Raw genomic sequence first — 21,218 nt, forward strand, 5'->3', positions numbered from 1 at the left:
TTCATCATATAAACCACCAACTTATGGTGCAATTTTATGGTGATTCAGGTTCTATTGTGAGCCACAAGAGATAACAAAGATAGCACAAGTATTGAAACTCCTTATCACATATCTTCCCTTCCAAATGGATGATTTTGATAGAAAGTTTCATATAAACCCAGTGCTTAAGAATAAACAGCGCTGTGCAGCAGGCAAGGCCAAAGGGTCATAGTTAGAGAAGAAACAGAAACCAATTAAAGTGAGTTAATTGACAAGATGCTGCAGCTCCCATGCAGAAGACTGGCTGGAGAGGTGCAAAGTGGAGATGGCAACTTCTTTCTTTGAGTTGCTATTAAAGTGACACTCTAATAAAAACCTTATCTCGTGTCCCATATGCTCAGTGTGAGTCCTGCGATGGATGTTGAAGTGCAGTGGGTCAAGCCCTGGGTAGAAAGGCCATTTGATTCTTACGGGGCTTTTTTGATAGACTAGCAATGACACCATCCACAATACAGACTGAAGTATGCTCTTTGTTGGTACAAAATGAGGAGAATTCCATGAGCAACATTCAAGTTTCATTTCCGAACAAAAGCAGACTATTTGGAATCAAATTAAAGGATGTGCCTCCCTTTCTAAGCATACATAATATTTTGGATACAGATTTAAAGAGTATTTGGTAAAGCTAGCAATAATTGTAATGGCCCAGCTTCAAAAGGCTGTTGATGACTTTGGCTTAGATATGTACCTGCAATTACCTGAACACTGGCAACTTAGGCTATTTTTCAGGACGGAGATTCTTTTGTGATAGGACTTTCTCATGCCATTTATGGCACCTGCTGGTTGGAGCTGTGCTGGAAATACTTTTAAGCTGGCCTGTGGTCTGAGGATTTAGTGTATCCCTTTTCTATCCTACCAAAACAGCAGGTTAAATGCCCTGTAAAAAGTAATCTGTCCAAGAGAGAGATTTCTTCCTCTCTATTACAGGCTCAAAGGTGGTTTTTTTTAAACCAGAGAACCTCAGAGTTGCAAAATCTTCACTTACGCACAACTGATTTTTAAATAACAACATCCTACAGATGGAATACTAATCTTACTTGAAAGATACTCAACAGAAAGACCCTCCCTTCACATTGCTAACCATCATTTAGTTAAAGTATCATTAAAGTTAAGTACATTTTAAATAATTCAGATACCGTTACCTTGGTCTCTGGGATGCTACTTCTCTCTTTATTTGGGAAAATTAAAGGAGCAAGTAAGCAAAACAGGAGCACAATTTTCACAGAGATTGAAAAGTGCCTCTAGCCTCACCCCAAAAGTAAGGTAGGTCAGCCAGTGCTGAGTTCTGCCATCATCAGCTGCACCCAGGACCTGAGTTAAAACTCCTGTGCCTGCCATGGGGAGCTTAAGGATAAAATTATCAAAAGGACTCAAGTCCCATTAAAAATAACTGGTGTGTGGTATTCTAAGGATGGAATTTATGTCATTTAACGTCAGCCACCCAGCATCAGAAGTCCAGTAGTAGACTGCCATTCAATCTCTCTCTAGTCAACATAGAGAATGAGGAATCTCTGCAAGGTGATTCATCTCAGCCTAAAATGCATGCCTGAGATCAGCAAGATGTTTTATTCTTCAAGAGTGCCTGTCTCTTTCAGTAATGACAGAGAACACTAAGCAACTAGCTTAGATTTGATGCATCCTAAGCTAACTTTCATGTGGTCAAAATTAGGGAAAAGGAGTTTGAAGTCAGGAGTCTAAAGATATGTAGGACTCTGCTGAGGACCAGTCATTAACCTACAGCCTCTAAGTCATTTGGAAAACAGTTGCCTTTCTATTGACCATCTGAATATCTCAGCAGTACAAAAAAGAAGGATGAAATAACTTAAAAAATCCCCAAAACAACCAGTCACAGACACTTTTTCCACAGAAGGGGCTAAATCTCTCTTTTTTTTTTCTTCCTTTGTAAGTCACTATTAAAATATAAAAAAAAGGCTTTGAGAAGACCTCGCTGGTTGAAAAGCTGTTCAACACATGCACCGAATGAATCCTGTTTGACCATCCCTGTCTATCACAAACATAAACACAGAGGCAGAGATGATTCACTTAAATGACTTCAACTTGACTGGTAATATCTTGACACATTTCACTGGGGAGGGTATAACTTACACAGCTCTTAAAAAGTAAGTTTAGAAAAAGGACACGGCAATGACTGTGGACTGAAGATTTATTAGAAAGATTCCCTAACCATCTCTTGGAAGTCAAATTTCCATGTTCTGGGCAAACTTAGTGAGAAATTGCCTTCTTGACATGATGCTCATTTATCTCCCCTCACTCTGTGTTCTTTGAGGGCTCCTTTTGCATCATTTGCTGGGTAGTGTGAGGCCGATTTAAACATTTCTACATTTGTGCTGTTGCCAGAGACCATAGTGATTTAGTGAATCAGGCATGCATCATTCATGTTTCTTCCCCATTTTCACTGCATATGATTTTAAGGAGAAATAAAAGGCAAGAAGGAGCCAAGGGTACAACTTGCCTCAGTAAATGCTTTTTAGGAGGGGCCCTTTTCATTGATGGATCAGGTTATGAGAATTTGAGCTTGACTCAGTAATATTTAACATATATATTTTTGTCTCTATTCAGAAAAAAAGGCTTTTGTTGTAGCATGCTTACTTGTGACATTTTATTCTCAACATACAGGATGTAATACATTGTTGGTTAAGGACTTCCGTGTAAGCAAAACTCCAACTATTCATCGTTGTATATAACAGAAGCATGAAGGTATTTGAACAGGCAAATGTTTTGTATATTACTAATAGTATTTCTAGATCAGTAGTCTAACATTCAGACTTTGAATAATTACCGTAACTGAGATGCTGGCAAAAAGCTTGTCTATGTTTTGTCCTGTACTCCCTTCCAGTGCCCCATGATACTCTGATAAAAACATAGCTTGTGACTGCCAATTCAGAACATTTACAATCAGCTCTTAGACTTCATAGATGGGAATCGTATCTGGGCTCCATCTGCCTTTCTATATCTGGTGAACTGAGGGTAGTTTTGTTCTCTTTGGACCTTTGTTAAGCAAACTTAAAAATCAAAATCTTAACTTTTCTAAGCAGTCATTAAATATTTAATCGCAGTCTCCAGGCAGGATTTTGTCTTGGCTGTTGTGGTAAAAATTCTCTGATGTGGTAGGGAAGAATGTGGTGTTCTTCGCTAGTGCCAATTACATGCTATTCTCAAAAGATGAGGAGCTTATGATTTATCTACCCTCTGCACCCAGAGATTCTTAAACTTTCTGCTTTAGCTAAAGGGGTATCTTTCAACAATGCCCATAAACAACTTCTGTTTTCAAATTCATGTATCTGCTTCAGAGCAGAGGTAGGTGACTGTCTCCTACATGTGTCTCTACCCAAACAGTTAGTGTGGTAATTGGAGCATTTCACTGTATCAGAGTTATGAGAGACATACTCGTGGGTATAAATATAGACTACCCAGATGAACGACATACAGATTTAAACATATAAAGTGGTGCACCGTAGGTGCTAATAATTATAGTGCAAGACTGGACATATAAACCCCATACCTCAATATCTTTACAATTAAAATTAGCAGATACATAATGCGGATTCCAGAAGATGTGATTTAAACACCTAAAAATGGAAGTCACCTCCACACACTTCAGGGGGTGTCTGTGTGTGTAAGTGATGTTCATCAACATGAGAGATGTGTCAAGAAGCAGGCAGACTGTGCCATCCTGTGGGCAGGGGTTGTCCTGCTAACAAACCTCAATTTTCTTGACCTTTTAAATATTTCTCTCTGGCCTCTTGTGCAGAGCTGCCAATGGTACCAGTCCACACGGTACCTCCTAGCAGTGAAAGGATAGAGGGATACTGTTTACACACAGTATCCTTCAACTCCCATTTTGCAGTCATTCAGTAATACTTATATCGTGGTGAGGAATTGAACCCTTAGGAAAATAGAGGCCTAACTTTATTTCCTAATTAATAGACTGCAGACAATTATGACCTGTGTACAGTCATGATCACATACTTCTAACATTACACTAGAGACAGATTAGAGGTACAAGAGAGCAGCACAGCATCTCCCATGCCAAGATGGGAAGGTTTAGTTTATTTTCATTTCTTACTAGAATAAAGGTTCAGCAGACCCCAGAGACAGATGCATGACTCAAAGACGTAATTCTGATATTTGCAATCTGGGGTCCCTGGGGGCACTTGTGTCTTTCCTGAGGAGTTAAGCACAAAGGTGCAGGTAAGCGAATGTTCAGCTGTGTATATGTGTGTGCTCACATGTATGTGCTCACATAAGTGGTGAGCAGTTCAGTTGAAAAACATGTAGACATCTACTCTCTGTGAAATGTTTTAGGATTTTGTCAGGATATGGCAATAAAACTTAGAGGAAGAGCATGTTTCTGGATTGGCCATGGGAGGCCTAATGGAGAATTGTACGATATCTACAATGGTACTAACGAGCTATGTTTAACTACTGAATCCCAGATACAGCGTGTGGCAAAGAGCTGTTGTCAGGAAACAAAAACAGCAGAAATAGGGGAATAGTACAGGAACGTGGGAACGGATACCTTGGGATGTCTGGGGATCTGTCACCAACACTATCACCAGGTATCTGTTAACCCATGTTCTTGTTTCCACGTGGTTTTGAGCTTCCACTTATGGAAGGAACCAAAAGAGCGAAACCAGGACAGGTGACAAGCTAAGGCTAATAAAAGGAATTGAGAAGGAAAGAAAAGAGTAAGTTTAGCATGGCAGATGGTGCCGATTCCCCCTCAAAGCTAGTGCACTGCATGAGCCTGATAGCATCTTTTCACTTTGAGGCTGTCTGTCTATGCTATCAAACAAGACATATCTCAGCTTAATGCACAGCCTGCAATAGAGGGAGTGGATTAGGCCTCTGGAGATGATGACTAACAAGTTAAAATTAAACTTTTTTTATTTCAGTTTGGCTGCAATGACCTATTTATACAATTTCTTTCTTGCTAGCTAGCTTTTTTTAACATTACAAGATGTACCTGGCCTCTCTCATCTCTCTCTAAACTGTCTTCCTGATGTCCTGATCACTCTCTGATCTATTTCTCTATCTGCAAGGTGGATGCTAATATGACATATCCAACCTCTAAAACAAACCATTTATTTTGAAACTTGGCTATGTCAGAGTATTTGATGCGTCAAACATTAAAATGAATGTATATTTGGATATTGGGTACATCGTGCCTTGATATTAAATTATCTCCTGAAAGTGGATTGATTCTTCAACTGGCAGGATATTATGTATTGCTTCCTTGAATCTCTAGCACAAAACTAGACATGAGGGGAGACTGGGAAAGGTTGTCTATGAAGCAGAGACAGAATTGGTCAAGGGCTATGAGTGTTTTCTTTATCTTAATAAATTCTTTTTTGTGCTTAAGGAAAGAGATTCTGTCATTCTCTTCCATTATTATGTGACAATAATGCATTAATCTTCTATGAGAGATACTTATCCTAGAGATAATATTTAATTAATGTGCAAAGAAGGAAGTTTAAGTGAAAAAGGTACTTTAAAAATCATATATATTTAATAACATTGGCATAGATATTTCAAAGTCCTTTTCTTCTTTTTGATATCTGGGCCATTTGCATACATACATGCTGAAGCCTAACACTGTCAGTATCCGAAGAAATGACAAACTGAGATAGATACTTTTAGAAAGATACAGATTCAGTGTCCATTCATGGTTAGGACTGTGATTTTTTCTGCTTGAACTTTCCCTGCCACTGCTCACAGATCAGCACATAGGAAAAGACATCACACAATTCTTTTTAATACTCTAGATTCAAACTACAAGGCAGAGAATCCTTCCTCTGACAGGACAACTCCTCTTCAGTGTGCTACTTGGAAGCTTGTGTGTCTGCTTGCAGGAGTCTGTGGCTCTGCATCTGGCTGGTTATCACAATGAATGCTGCATGAATACAATTCAGTTGTTGGCTTACTATCAAATGAGTCCATCAAGTACTTGTACAATTTTCCCCTCTTTATGTGAAAACTGTTCAGGGAAGACATATTCTTTCATTTTCAGATTCTTCACAAGATATTGCTAAAATATTACAAATCGTATACTTACTGCACTGCAAACACAGAAGCCCCAAATCTCCTCTTTTCACCTGTATCTCTAAGACATGCACATACAGATGCCAAGACTGCAGCCCAACAAGAAAGCCAATGTCCTTCATTTATGTATGAAGACTTACGACTTCTAAGAAATTCCAAACCTTTGAATGTAGCAGCAGTGCTATACCAGTGAGTCAAGGACCTTAAATATTTAGCATTTTACATTAACTTCCACTTTTGACAACGAATCTGGCTTTTTTCCCCTTTGCCCAATTAGCCCTTATTGGTTTTCTTTTTTTCTGTTATCAATGTCAGTTGAATAGAAAGTAAAATTCTGACACTAGGAAAAAGCATTTGACATACAGAGGATAAATGTAATAAAATATAAATAAAACTAAGCACCATGCTACACAAAGAACTATAATCTGTGGTTTGGTTGTTTTTTGGTTGGGTTTTTTTGGTTGATAAGGCATGGAAAGATAATTCTAATTCTCAGATTTGGTCCACTATTTCCTCTGCTTTCCTACAGCCTTCCTATACTCCAAACTGCAGAGCATTCTCTCATGAGAAGATCCTGGACAGTTTAAAGGAGTAATCCCAAATTCAGAATAGTCATGGACAGAGGAATGACATAGAGGAATCTCATAAAGTGAGATTTCCATTATCTGTTTGAACAATGATATGGCCTCAAATTGTTCTCAACTTTGTCATCTCCTGAAGGCATGCAGTGATGCCACAGTCCTGAGTATGACACACTATTTGGGAAACACCAGCAATTTTAGAAGCATATTTCTTGGCACCATTTACATGCATCAACTCTGTTCACTCCTTTATGTCATCTTAAAGAATTTTCAATGAATTTAGGAAAACTTCAGCCTTTGCATTCAAGTTCCTCTGTGGTCTGGTTCCCAGAAATTTAAATGGCCACCTAACGCTCCTGGATCAAATCTGTAATTACCAAATTCAGTCCTTCAGGATAATAATGGTCAAACCTTCTCTGTGCACAGCAGTGTTTGTTTTTAGAGGAAGGTCAAAGTCTTGGAACGAACTCCAAAACTAGCTGGGGAACATTCATGGGTTTATCACCTCTGGCTTCAGCACATTCTGCTGCAAAAGCTAAGTATATTTCTGTTGTCTGCCTTTCTCTACTGCACATACAAGCAATATGCATCCTATAAAACCCCTTCATAAAGACTTTTAAATCCAAATGAAAACACAACTTTAAAAGCAAAGTGAAACAAAGAAATTCCTAACGAAGACAGACAAACCCAAATGCCCTTATCAAACATGTGACTCTATTCTACAAGCTTCTCCTTGGAGGAAGACCAATTTGTGACAGTCACTAGTCATGTTTCTTAATGCGTTACTGGAAGGTGATAAGATATGATGATAAGGAGAGCAGTGTAAGAACCTCCATAGAGCAGAAAGATTTCATTGACTGTGATGTATGTCACTGGTGATAACAATGAAAATTTGCCATGCTTATAACCATCTCACAATGCAAAGATGAGCAGATTATAGGAGTGGTAGGTGCTTCTTCAACTTACTAGGTAGCTTTCATGTAAATGGTAGTTAAGCTGAACTAGAACTCAGTTTGGTTTTCTCCTCCATGCAAAAGTAATCAAGAAGGCAATGACAAAAGGACAGGTATGTTCTGTATTTCTGACTTGAAAGAATTAATTTAGCTCTGTGAATAACATTTTCAAAAGTACCTAAATGCTTCAGGCTTTTAGGGCTCTCTTCAAAGTATATTTACTCCACACAGTGCAGCATGCTACCAAGACCCCAGAGCTAGTAAGTAATGAGCTAGATTGTACATCACCTTGTTGAGAAGCAGTATTAATTAGTCTAGCCATAACACCATACTACCAAGGATTTGGCTTCTGGGATTTCTGCTAGAATGGCACTAAGACATATAAATGTACTGTCTCTTGGACTTTGCTTGCAATGCTGCATTACAGTGCATAGACATGCCTTCAAGCACTAAGACTCATAACACTGACTGAAGGAAACTCAGGCTCTTACAGGTATATAAGTTGTTTTTGAAAATAAGACTTGGGCACCTCTGAAAAAATCTGCGTCCGAGCCACAACACCTTGGGCAGAGATCCAGGCAAGAGGCTGCAAATCTGAAGGGTGAAGTTTAGTACTAGGTTTGTTGCGAGCTAGATGAGAGAAACTTCAGTGGCCTTTCTGGATAGATGCTGATTATTTTCAAGCTGATAGAGATTTCAATACATAATTATCCTTTCCTTGGTAAATCTGTTTGGAGACTTCAGTTGTGATGCAGTATGACTCCAGTATGTGTTTTCCAGTAAGGAAAAGGTTCTGTGCTCTTCTTCAATAATGGTGTTCCCCTTGCAGTTGCTATTTGCAACAAGTATTACTTAAGGTGCCAGCTCTTGTCTTGGTAGGTTTTTGGGAATATTAAGAGTTTTCTGCATTAGAGGTTTGACTTCAGCTCATCAGCTATTCTGAACTTCTCCTTCCTAGTATTCATTTTCTTGGGGCTTTGGAGGAAAGTGGCCTCTTTGTCCAAGCAGGTTGTGAGTTAGTCATACTGAGGTTTGCAACATTTTTGCAATGGTTGGTTCTTCGGATAATTAATTCCTGAATCTTTTTTACTTTGCCCTTATTTTTTATCCTGGGAGAAAGTTAGATTCCCTCTGTTAAATATGGTGGCACCACAGTGGATCTGAACTTCTTCTCATGAATTGAATATCATTTTTCCACATTACAGATGGTAATTGTTCTAAATTTCACCACTGTTTTAAGAAATGTGATACATATTTCACAATTGTGGATATCCAAAATTTATCAGTGATCTCTGCCTTAAATATACAGACCACTAGGTGGCTCTTGTCATGGTATAACAACTCTCACTCTCTGCCCCTATCCATTTCCATAAAACTACCAATTTGCATGACCTGAGAGTTTGGTTCGTGCATTTTTACATTTGTGCCACTGTGGCTAAAATGGAGGTTAGAGAAATAGTGCAGTAAAATAAAGGCACAGTCAGCAAAAGTATGTTAAAAGAATTACTTGTCTTTTGATTCAAATTCACCTGGGAGGTAATTAAACAAACAGCCTCCTTGATATTTAGCTGTGGGAAGAGGAAACCAATGGAAAAGAGCCCCTTCCCTTACAAATGACCTTTTCTCATAGTATGTGCCCTTTTCTTCCTGCAAACAGCAGAACTACATGTATTCAGCCCAGGGAAACTTTGAGGGTGAAAACAGAGAGTCAGGCTCCACCCAGCAGAAATTCAATATATTAATATGAAGGTTTGTCAAAACAGATTCTCCTGGTGAAGGGTTTTCCAAGGAATGTTCTTAAACGCTAATATTATTCGAGTATTACAATCCTTCCTCTAGCCTCTCCCTCAAAATGTGCTTCTTATTATCTTGGGCTTGCATGAAATTTCCTTAATATATACCATTCTGATTCCACCAACTCAGACTTCTGTCGATCTTAGTCCTGGGAAGACTCTGTTAGCAGTCATTATTGAAACAATTATTGTTTAGGTTTTGGTGAACACTGTTAGATGTTGTGAGGGCTAAAATGTTAGTGGTTAGCATGTATTAGAGCTGCACAGCTGAAACAGATGGAGCAATGATAGCAATTGTTAAGAGAAAAGGCTAATGGACATTGCACAACTGGAGAACAGCATGAATTGCACATATTCAGAAGGACTTTGAGGAGCGTTGCAACATTACATGCTTTGGGCCTCCTAGAACTTCTGGGACAGTTAAAAACCCCCAAACAAACCCAACAAACATCCTACATTATCTTTTTAAGTCCATGAGGAGGCTTGCCTTGCATTCCCCGTGATAGCTGACAATTTCACTGGCTGGTGTAAAAAACCCAGCCTAGCTCATATGTCATTCTCTACGTATCCTTTTGGAAATGACTGGTAATTTGGCAATGCTAACTTTGTACTTTGACCTGTAGCAAAGCAAGAAAAAGGAGGAACAACTGTAGAGTTGAACAAAAGTAATAGGAAAAAAACCCCAAGCAATGTGTTATTCCCTTTATATCTATAAAAAAATTATACTCTTAACAGTGAATATGTACTTCAGTGATTTAACAGGAAGAGTGTGAATCCCATATTTCTATTTAGCTGAAACCTGTTCATAAACACCTGAAAGGAAACCGAAAGCAAAAGTTAATAAATAAATAATAAACCTGGGCTCTCCACTCAGTTTTTTCTCACTTGCTTAACCAAACTGCATTAAAATCCACCTTAGATTTGAAAAGTGTATTTTCTTTTGGATGGGAGATAGCCCCAACTGAATATCATCAGAATAGGAAGAAAATGCTACAATCACCTTTTCCCACACCAGTTTGTAATTAGCTCACCCTCCAAAAGAAGGCAATGGCCTTGTCGATGGGAACAGAGCAGTCGTAGCACTGTGGCCTATCATATATTTGCCATATTGTAGCCTTGGCCACTTTAACTAAGACAAGACAGCTGCTATGCTTAGAAATACAAACTAACATGCTAAGAAAAGAGTAGTTACAGAAAACAGTGACAATAACAGCACCTACATATACACATGTAATAGTTGGGAAGAAAGACATTTCTTTTGGAATGAAAGATACTTCAGCATTTTCCAAGCCAGTCCACAATGAGGATAATGCGGTTTTTTAAAATCCTATTCCCTGTTTGTTATTGCACATGACATATTACATTGTATTGTACAGTGTGTGGTGACGAGAAATTCCCTGCTTATTTAATTGTGATCCTTCAACGAATCTGAAAGGGAGCGCTTTATTTCCATTTCTTTAATTTACTAGTTCTTTAGCTGATGATTTTATTAACTCTTGTATTTGAGAACTGATGCTTAACAAAAAAAGAAGAAGAAAAAAAGGCCCTTGGCAGTATTGTGAAGGCCTGGAACTGAATAATGCACTTTAATAATGAGGGATAGAGCTATGGCTTTTGCTGATGGCTGTGACCGGCTCTGTGACCTGATTATGTCGCAGAGTGTCAGCAGCTGAGACACTACAAAAAGGAGCGCATCCCATCAAATCTATCTCCATTGTAATCACTCGCACTGCTGAGAGGCTTGTTAGGAACAGGGAATCCATCAGGCCTCATTAGCACCATTTACCATCAAGAAGCTCAAAGAGCAAACGTGTACCCTCTCATCAGAATAATGAGAACCAAAGTACTCCTATTATCTAATTGGATCAACAATGTCTCTCTATCTATTTAGTTTCCTGAGCTACTTGTAGACTACAACTCTCAAAAATTAGTTATTTTTGTTAATTGCCAGGGTGGAGCTATACTCAAGGTTTTTCATATACAGAAGGTTTTGACATCTAAAGAGCAAGTCACGGGCACAATGAAGCCCGAGTTCCTCCATTCTTAGATTATACTGATGCCATCCCAATTAAATTCAGTGTTCGATTAAAGTATGTAATGTACAATTACACCACACTTGCTCAGTTTTTCCTATGAACTAACCAGGAACTAGAATGTATTGCCCTCTTTAACCACACGACAGTTTATAATGCCAACTCTCATCATGCTACTTTTTTACTCTTTATGGTAAAATGTTATTTTCCAATCACTGAATTAGGATGCATTTTTCTCCTATCGGACAACTCCCATTTTTCCAAAAATGAAACTAAACTTAGCACCCATAGTTAAAACGTATTTGACACTGTTGAAGTTGAGGGACAAATGCAACTGATGACAATTAAGTACCATGTTTTAGCCAGGCAGAAAGCTGGCTTGCAGGTAGCACTTATGGAAACCAGAAGCATCAACCTTGCTTCCATATTTGTGGGGTTCATCTCCTTACAAAGATTAAGAAAGATTTCAAAATACAGATTTAATATATTTAATAGACATAATAAACCCCACACAAACCTCCTAATGTGGTATTTTTTCTCATTTTGCAATAACAGAGTGAAAAAAAGAAACGTTGGGTTTTTCCATCTCTGAAGAATCCAAGAGCAGCAATGGCACCAGGATGCTACTATAAGAGCAGGCTGAAGTCAAACAGGTAAACAGGTTCTCTTTGAAATCAGTGAAATCCACTGACAGGGTGGAATCTGGCAATTCTGCTATCCTGGCCTTTAAATTTAAGATATGAAAGCCCAGTCCTGCAAATGCTTCCTGGAAAGCGCTGAGGGCAAACAGAATGTGAAGCAGTGTTACATGGGCCAATAGCTCTTCATAATGTGCCTCTGAAAATGAAAATTTGATTTAGAGTCCTCTACCTGTGCAGTATCAAATTAATCAGGTGAGCTAATCATATTATTCCAATGGATTAGATCTCTTTGCTGCAGTAGTTTTGGGGAGCTCTGGTATTATGGTTCATATTGCCATCCAAAGCAAAAACAAACTAAAATCATCATACCATAATTGTGAATTCAAAAATTAAATTAATAACAAATATGCTATATAAATGACTGTTAATATATATAATTTTGTTACTGTGATTGTAAGAACTGCTAGACTATTGGGAATTAAGGCCGTGCCATATGTCCTTTAAAAGATTATTTCCCTAAATTTGCCATAGGATCCTAGATTTGACCTATAGTTTAATGTCTCCAGGGAGTACTGATCACCATATATTTAGCTAGACAGATGGACATTTACAAGCCCTGAATTTCTGTAACAGAAGCAGTGTATAATTACAGAGATTGCACATACAAACAGCCTGGTAAGTCATCCAGCCTTATATTTGCAGGAGTGAATTTTGGGTGTCACACGATTCCTTGAAAGGGGCAATTTACAAAGGGCAGATTCTTAACGTATGATGGAAATCTGGCTCCTTAACGAGTCCAAGCAGATCCTTCAGAAAGGAGTACCCCAAATTACTATTCGCTTACACTCCCACTGTTGAAGAAACATACCTTTCAGTTCTGTTTAGTTGCTATAATTTTATCAATTTGCAGGCAGTGTAATTTAATTCAGGAATGTGGTTTAGTTACACGGAATAGTCCTGTTTTGTAGACAGATAGCTTCAGAAGTGTGCTCTAAGCAACATGGGTTTCTACTGAATATTATAAAAATGGGTGTTATATTACACACTTATTACCAATATTTATCTGTATTGTGGCAAGGTCTGCAGTGATGATTATAAACCAAGGAACATTTGTAAAAACAAGTAATAAAAAGACAGCTCGTATTTAAAAGACCTAGGCAAACAGATAGATTCTGTAATTTTATCCAACAATAGGGAAGATCCTTCCTTTCTCTTCTCTTCCTGTGCAACCTGTGGAATTATTGGACTTTACATTATGTGTGGAATAAACAAGTCTCAGCCTGAGGGAATCTATAGTTTCATTCAGTGATATCGTTACAGTAGTATTTTTTTGAAACATACAATGAATGGCCACACTTCACTTACATTTTCTGTGGAGAACATGTAACAGATAAACTATCAAAAAACTAGTCTGGGTTTATATCTTCAGCTCTTACAATGAGCATCTTTGGTGCCAAGTGCCTCACTTGAGTGGCGATTGTGAACCATTTCTGGAGCACAGATAGAAACAAGCAGGCTTCTAGGTTGGAGCTGATCTGACTATGAGTTATAGGTATTATAACCAACTTTTCTTCCAAACCAATACCCCATCCCTCCAGAAATCTTAATAGGCTTTTGAGAGCCTCCATTTAAAGCTGGCTGCATAAAATGATCCTTTGATGAAAAGGGATTGAAACAAGGGTTAAAGTAGACATTGAAAGGTTATTGTAGAGGGCACATTGTTCATACAATCCTCCTTTAATATGTGTGGTGTGCACCTGCGATAAGATGATTCATTAGATAAGGCCTCACTTTGACAAGCTCCATCGTTCAACCCTCAGGGTAGTGATGGAACAATTCTGCACCCACCCAGTAAATATAACAAGGTCAGCATTTTTTTTTCCTGGGACTTGGATGGTGATAGTGAAGCTCAGGATGGATCTTTGTTTATGTGTTATGCTAAAAAAAAAGGGGGGGCTCCTATAAAGTGTTGTCTTTTATTTCTTAATGGGCCAAAATAAAAAATGTCATCCCTGTTCCAATTAAATCACATGGTGATAGAAAATGACCTGGGAAAAACCTGCTCTTCGCATTTTTTCTCCAAAGTAAACAGTAAGAGTGGAAACTAAACTTCAGATTCACTTATCACCCAAGCTGCATCATTTCAATACATGCTTACCAGGGCCTAACATCCACATAAGCACCATCGATATCACCGTACACCCAATCTGTAGCATTTAGAATAATGACATTCAAATTACCCAGTTACCAGGTCCAGTCATAAGTTATATTGACAGATTTGTTGCAATGACTTTATGTGAAACAAGTAGTTGTGTTAATTTTAGTCCTAGTAAATGTAATAAAGAATGACAGTAGCTACAATCCGAAAGCCACTTAAGCATGCTGCGTCAATGGATTTATATATATATATATATGGCTTCAGATATGTATCTTTCTCCATCATATTAAGACTGAAATAGTTTGTAACAAATAACCAGCTCCCAAGTGCAGATAACACAAGATCTCTCTCTTAGACACACCATAAAAATTGTTCAAGATTCCGTTTGGAAATTTTCTTTAAAGTTTCTCCCAGGTTTGGCACTACAGACAGGCAGATTCAGTGCAAACTGCTTAAATTAATCATCAAACGAACAAGCCACCCAGCTAAATCCATCCCAGATACTTCATTACAATTTGTGTTCCTTTACTTGAAACATTTAATATCTTTTTTAGAAATGAAGTAATACAGAACTGCTACAATTTGCAGAAAAGTGTAGTCTTAATAGCACACTAGCGCTATAACATATTTGCTGTTATTAGGCATATGTAAATGGAAGAAGACAGCTGCTATGTTTGTAAAGAATCACAGGGTTTCTGGACTTTTAAAATACCGAATTATTGCACTATTGTGATCTTTTCTAAAGGTTGAATTAAAACAAAACAAATCGTAAGCTCTTTCTGCCTTGAAAACACTTTCAAACAGCTCCTAACTTCCTCGCGGTTCTCAGACTTTCCATTTCTTACCTTGTCTAGCAAATCAATATTTATTTATCTTCAATATGTGCACTTTTAAATTGCTGTCATACAAGCGGAACTCATTCTTGTCCCAAGATCAGCCTGCTATAGGAATTCACTGTTTGCTCCATCTTCTACTCACCTGTCCTTGTGCATTAGTGACGAGTTGACCTGTGACCCCCTGAAGACTGGAGAGGGCATTGCCAAAGGCCTGGGAGCTCGCTATTGAGCCCATGGCTGCTGCTGCTGCAGCCGCTGCTGCTTGACTTGCTAGTGGATTATTAACCAGCTGAAAAAGAAAGAAAAGATCATGGTAAAACCCCAATAAACCCAGAAACACAGAGTGCTAACTGGATAACATGAAAGCGATAGTGCTAATGTGGGTAAAAAACTGCCTGTTCCAAGAGCTTGAGTAGTTCTGAGAGGTGCTTATTTCTGAGGTTTTGGTGTCTTTGACAAAGAACGGTTTTAAGAAAGCTTGAGGAAATTCCATGTTAATATTGAAGAATAAAACTCTCCTTTTTTAACCTTTATTCTCCCCCCCCTTTTTTTTTTGAGTTATGCTTGATGTGTTTCTTTAGGCTCAATGTGCTAATGCCGCAGGTGTAGCAGCCTAATCCTGCTGTAAACAGCAATCAGTGAAAGATTAGTATTTGATTTAAATGGGAATGGGATACTTACTTGGGGATACTCAGAACAGAGACTATTTTACTAATGACTCCAGAAATGAGAAAAACCTGCAGATCCTTTTAATTAATATCATTAAAGTACCGGTCTCAACATCTAGATAAATCACAGTGAAAGACTCCATCCTGGGATTAAGTTCAGTAGAAAGCAATTAAAAATCCAAAACTTATTTGCAAAATATGATACTAAACAACTTACTGCTTCTCAACTGCCAATGATTAAGTGCAGGACTCAGACATTTTCAGGAAGTGAGTTGTACTGCCCACTTCAGTTACTTCTACCTGAGTGCTCCAAATAGAGCAGAGAGCACAGTCACAGCTTTCGCCTTTGGAGACTATGGGAATCCCACAGAGGAAGGCTCCTATCAGCACTTGGGTTTATCAGACATACAAAATGTATGTTCCTCTGTCCGAATCAAACATCCTCTGGGAGATGGCTTGTTCACTGGGTTATTGTGAAGTTTATATTTTCTCATACTTTTCTGAGAACAGACTTTGAACCAAGCACACAGGGATGACAGTAAAAAAAACCCCAAAACTAAAATTCTGGGAACCATCATGACTGGGACAGCTGTCCTGAGAACAATCAAACAAACTGAGTTCAACAGGCTGAAAATGTATTTTAGAGTGGGTTTGCCTCCTAAGAGTCACTGCATTTTAGCAGAGCTTGCAAAACGCACATTAGCAGGTAAAGCAGCCCAAAATTTGAGACAGAAAAAAGTCTGTGGACAGCAAAGACATTTCTTCCTAGGCTGAGGTGAAAATGCTGAAGCTAACTCACAAAAGCCTTATGCTTGAGCTGGAATTAGTAAATCCTTAGATGACAAATAAATTATCAATCCTATGGAAATGGAGAGTCACAGACACCCATAAGGGATGTACTCCACAGGCAGGCTCTGCTTCAAAATAGGTTATAAAAAATTAATCAGTGATTAGTAGATGTTTTAAGCATGTTACAGATATGAGTAGTGTGTATGCTATAGATGTTTAGAAGCCCATCAGTAGAAGATGTCAGATATGGTTATAATCTATGCTTATAAGAAACCTACTTTTCTGTTGGACATTGCAAAATCTACAATTGATTGGTCATACATTAAAACATCTATTAATCATTCATTAGCCCTTCATGAAGTATTTATAAATGGAACCTTGATATAAAGTGTTGCCTAAAGGGGCGCCTTGGGCACATCCATTCCCTCCAGAAATTGTAAAGTAAATAACTAAATAAAGATTAGTAGCAATGCTGGAGAGAAAAGATGACATTGTTGGAGGAAGTATTTTGGTTTGGAAAAAATTGTTATATGAATCTCCAAAACCAGTCTGTGGCATCCCGTGGCAAGCAAATTAAGCAGGAATAAAACAAAAGAGAGAAACTGCTTGATTAGCAGTCCTGGTGAGCTGATAAACCTGTAGATAAACTTGTCAGTTTTCTGTTCAAAACACCAACATGTCTTTATTGTCCAGATCAGAAGCTGGCAAACCCTGCCTTTCCCCACAGCACTTCACGGGCAGCACTATGACTTGGAGTAATTCTCTTGTAGCTGTAAATACTTGGAGAAGAAAGGGGCAGCAGCAAATGTAAGACTTTCAGAAAAGGTCTTCTATAATCTCATTAGGAATCCTACAGCATCTGACTGCAGGTGTAAGTGATAATCTTTGCATGGTTACCTGACATCAGCTAATAAACCACACTAGCTGCTATAGCTTATGGCTTCAGTTGTGTTCAGTTGTGAACAGTTACTTGGGAAGAATAAGCAACCTTGTAGATCTGGAAACTGCAAAGGGTTAAACCCTTCTAAAAATCAAGACTATCACCTCCTAGAATCTCCTTTCCATTTTTCTTGCTCCAGTTTTCAAAACCTGTACATTTTCAAATACAACAATAAAATTTAATTACAACAAACCCTGGAGACACTCAGGATTGCTTTTAGTTGCATCACACAGATAAGCTACTTATTAAAAATGATGGCAGAGGCTATGATATGCATAGGTACCCTGGGTAGTACCACTTTCCAGGAAAAATCACAGTGACTGGGCCAACTTGCAGTGTAAGAGACTTCCAAGTGCATGTAAAAACATCCCTATCTATTTGTAAGTCTGATTAAAAAGGAGAAGATGCATCTTTCTTTGAACACTTTGGGAAGCTGCTGACCACATTGACACTCTGTCAAACTGACCCCTTTTATATCACGTGCAAATTTGGGATGGAGAAATACACCTCACTGCATTACGTCTGAACACCAAGGTAATTTCTAACACATTATATCTTGCTTTTGTTTTAAGAATAGAATCTCTGACTTGAGAGGTTTATGCCATTTCTCAGTGCAGGCTGGATCCCTGAGAACACTTATTGGAAATATTAGAGATATATTATGAAAGATCCCACAAAGGGCTTTTCCCATTTTGTTTCTCTATTTAAATAATGATTTGATTTGGAATGCTGACACATTTGGGGCTGTCCGTTCCAGTGCCCAAATTTCTGATCCCGTTGAAAACTGCGGCCATAACAGCAGGTAATAGCGATCTTAGTTTGACATGACAGGCCAGTCTCTCAAGGATGCCTCTACTAATGATAATGACATGATTATATGGGGAAGTGGACTTTATGAGGAAGAATCTTATAATAACTGAGTAGCTTCAGTACATCCTCCTGACTTCCCAAAGCTGAACTTTTAAAGGAAAAGCATATGAAAGTTGTTCTGCTCTAACTCGGTGTAAAGCAGGAGCCATTCCACTGCAGCAAACAGAACTCCCACAAATAAAACTAACCTGTAAAATGATGGAGGATGAAAAAGGCACTACTTCCAAGGTCCTAAAACTGTGTAATGTGAGGCAAGTATTTCTAGGGTTAGGAAACAGTCTTCAAAAAGAATGATTTCAAGACAAGCATGGTAGAGTCCATGCTGCAAGCAGCTTTCTTGAGAGACACAAATACTTTTTTCTTCTGGAAGAATACCCTCTTCCTCTCTTTTTGTCCAAAGATAACTTAGTACCTCAGTGAACTTGCAGTGAGAAACTGATCAAGTATTCATGTATAGTTGAATACAAGATTTGGATTTGATAGCCTACGCAGTACTTCCACTTTTCTCTATGAAGGGTATATCCCACTGAACTGTCATTCCCCTGGTCTGGAAATCAAAGAGCCAGTTTCACTCATTACAATATCACTCATCCAACAAATACAAAGAAAAAAACAAGTGGTTTAACTGATGAAAAGCCAAGACATTTCAGGATGCCAGAGCATCATATGAAAAAATGGGCCTGTAACCTGAAAGGTGAGGTCACTTTGTGTACTGCCAGTATAAGAATGAAGTTAGATGGTGTGTTTTTTCCTAAAGGGCTTGTGGGAGAGGCTAGGAGTGAAGATACGCTATCTGAATGCAGCAATGGAGGACGGAGGGACATACTGTCAAGTAATAGAAGGCATAAATTCATTTTACAAAACAGTATTGGTGTTTTTCAGGAAGGCTGTTTAAAAAATCACATTTCTGGATACCTCCTAGAGATTAAACAGTGTAGAAAAGCAGTATATTCGATTAGGGACCAACAGATCCTCAGTCTCTTGCATTCTGACACAATCCTTTCTGTAGGGAGCATCACACTATTGGATCAGCTACTGATCAGCTACTGAAAGTGTTTGCCTAAACTAAAGCTTTACAAGGGAAAACAGAAAAATCCTTTGATTTCAGTAACATTAAAAGTTGAGAAGAATTCAGCAATGGCTCTCAATCAGAAACACATGACAATTTTCTATCCAGACTGTGAAAAATGATCATAGAAATGAAAATTTTATTAGTATGGGATTTGCTTTTGTAAGAATTTTTAACTGAGAATCTATGTGAATTTTATCTGTGTTAAGATTATGAGAGAATTACACGATAAAATGTAATGGGTTTTATTCCCATTTTTTCACAGTGGCTTGTGAGACAGATTCTGAGCAGTTGTCAATTGGCCTTAAGGGAAAAAAACCCCACCATTTCCAACTGAGCACAGGCTCCTGAGGGTATTCTGGTACCTTCTTCATTACTGTGACCAGCATTATCATCTGTACTGGGTGTAAATGGCAAGGTATTGGTAGCAGGGGAGCTACAGAGAAGGAGGGGAAAAATGAGTGAACACAAACAGGGAACAGCAAAGTCAGAGAAAGGAGGAGGAGGAGGTGGTCCACAGCAGAGCAGGAATCCCCACTGTAGCCCTTGGAGGACCCCACACTGTAGCAGATGGGTATTTCCCTATGAGAACTGTGGTCCGTAGAGTGCCTGTGCAAGAGCAGGGGAAAAGTGTGAAGAGAAAGGAGCATCTGAGAGGAATTGTTATGGACTGGCCATAGCCTGCACCACTGGGGGAGGGTAGAGGAGTCAGGACTGAAGGAGTGAACTTAAGTCTGGGAGATTCAGGAGGAAAGTTGTTTTAATGTTTGTCTTTTTGTTTCTCACTACCCGGATCTGTTTTAACTGGCCAGAAATTAATTATCCCCAAGTTGAGCCTGTTTTGCCTATGACAGTGGTAAGCAGTCTGTCTTGACCCATGAGCTTTCTCATCCTATTTTCTCCCCCATCCCACTGAGGCAGGGAGTGAGCAGTGAGGTATTTGGCTGTTAGCCAAAGCTAACCCAGCCCACCATCCCATTACGGTAACAGTAGACTATATCTAACAACAACAATATGCAAGTGCCTTCAATACCTTGAAGACACGAAGCCAGACTATTCCAACCTAGATACCCATATGTTTGCTTTCTAAACATGAACAAATTGATGCAGAACAGTTTCCCTTGAAGTCTCTTGTAGCTCTTCTAGGAAATTCTTTACATACTATTAACTGACAGAGGGCAGGTTGAGATTAGACATGAGGAAGTTCTTCCCTGTGAGGGTGCTGAGGCGCTGGCACAGGGTGCCCAGAGAAGCTGTGGCTGCCCCATCCCTGGCAGTGTTCAAGGCCAGGTTGGACACAGGGGCTTGGAGCAACCTGCTCTAGTGGAAGGTGTCCCTGCCCATGGCAGGGGCTTAGGACTAGATGAGCTTTAAGGTGCCTTCCAACCCAAACCAGTCTGCGATTCTATTAATGATTCTATTCTTGGTTGTCTTCAATACACATATGTACCTCATACCTGTCGATAGCTTCCTGGACCTACATTGAATCTCAGAATCCTTGAAGGGATTTTTAAAAAAGACACTTCAACTTAATCCTGGAGAAGCACCTAAATACCACAGGGATGAGTGCCAAATGAATCTTTGCAATAATCAACAATAAGAAGACCACTTAGCATTTATATAGAACTTTACAGCCAGATGTTTCAACTGTGGGTGCCTGAGCTGTGCTGGTTTAATTTATTTTTAGGGTCTTCAGCAAAAGTAAGTCAAATTTTCAAGAAACCCGTGAACATGCAGATCCCAAGAAAGCCAAGAGAGAATCCATAGGTAACATAAACCAAAAGAAGT

General features: G+C 38.8%; 1 protein-coding gene across 1 annotated transcript in view; it reads right to left on the reverse strand.

Moving 5' to 3' along the window:
* The window catches only part of POU6F2 (POU class 6 homeobox 2), a 302,801-nt gene that overhangs the window by 37,978 nt on the left and 243,605 nt on the right, over nt 1–21,218 (reverse strand). The window contains exon 6 of the mRNA XM_030487466.1: nt 15,237–15,383. Within this exon, the coding sequence (XP_030343326.1) occupies nt 15,237–15,383 (147 nt within the window). The remainder of the gene's footprint in view (nt 1–15,236; nt 15,384–21,218) is intronic.

This window comes from Strigops habroptila, chromosome 1, assembly GCF_004027225.2.
Source record: "Strigops habroptila isolate Jane chromosome 1, bStrHab1.2.pri, whole genome shotgun sequence".
In the NCBI taxonomy this organism is placed as follows: domain Eukaryota; kingdom Metazoa; phylum Chordata; class Aves; order Psittaciformes; family Psittacidae; genus Strigops; species Strigops habroptila.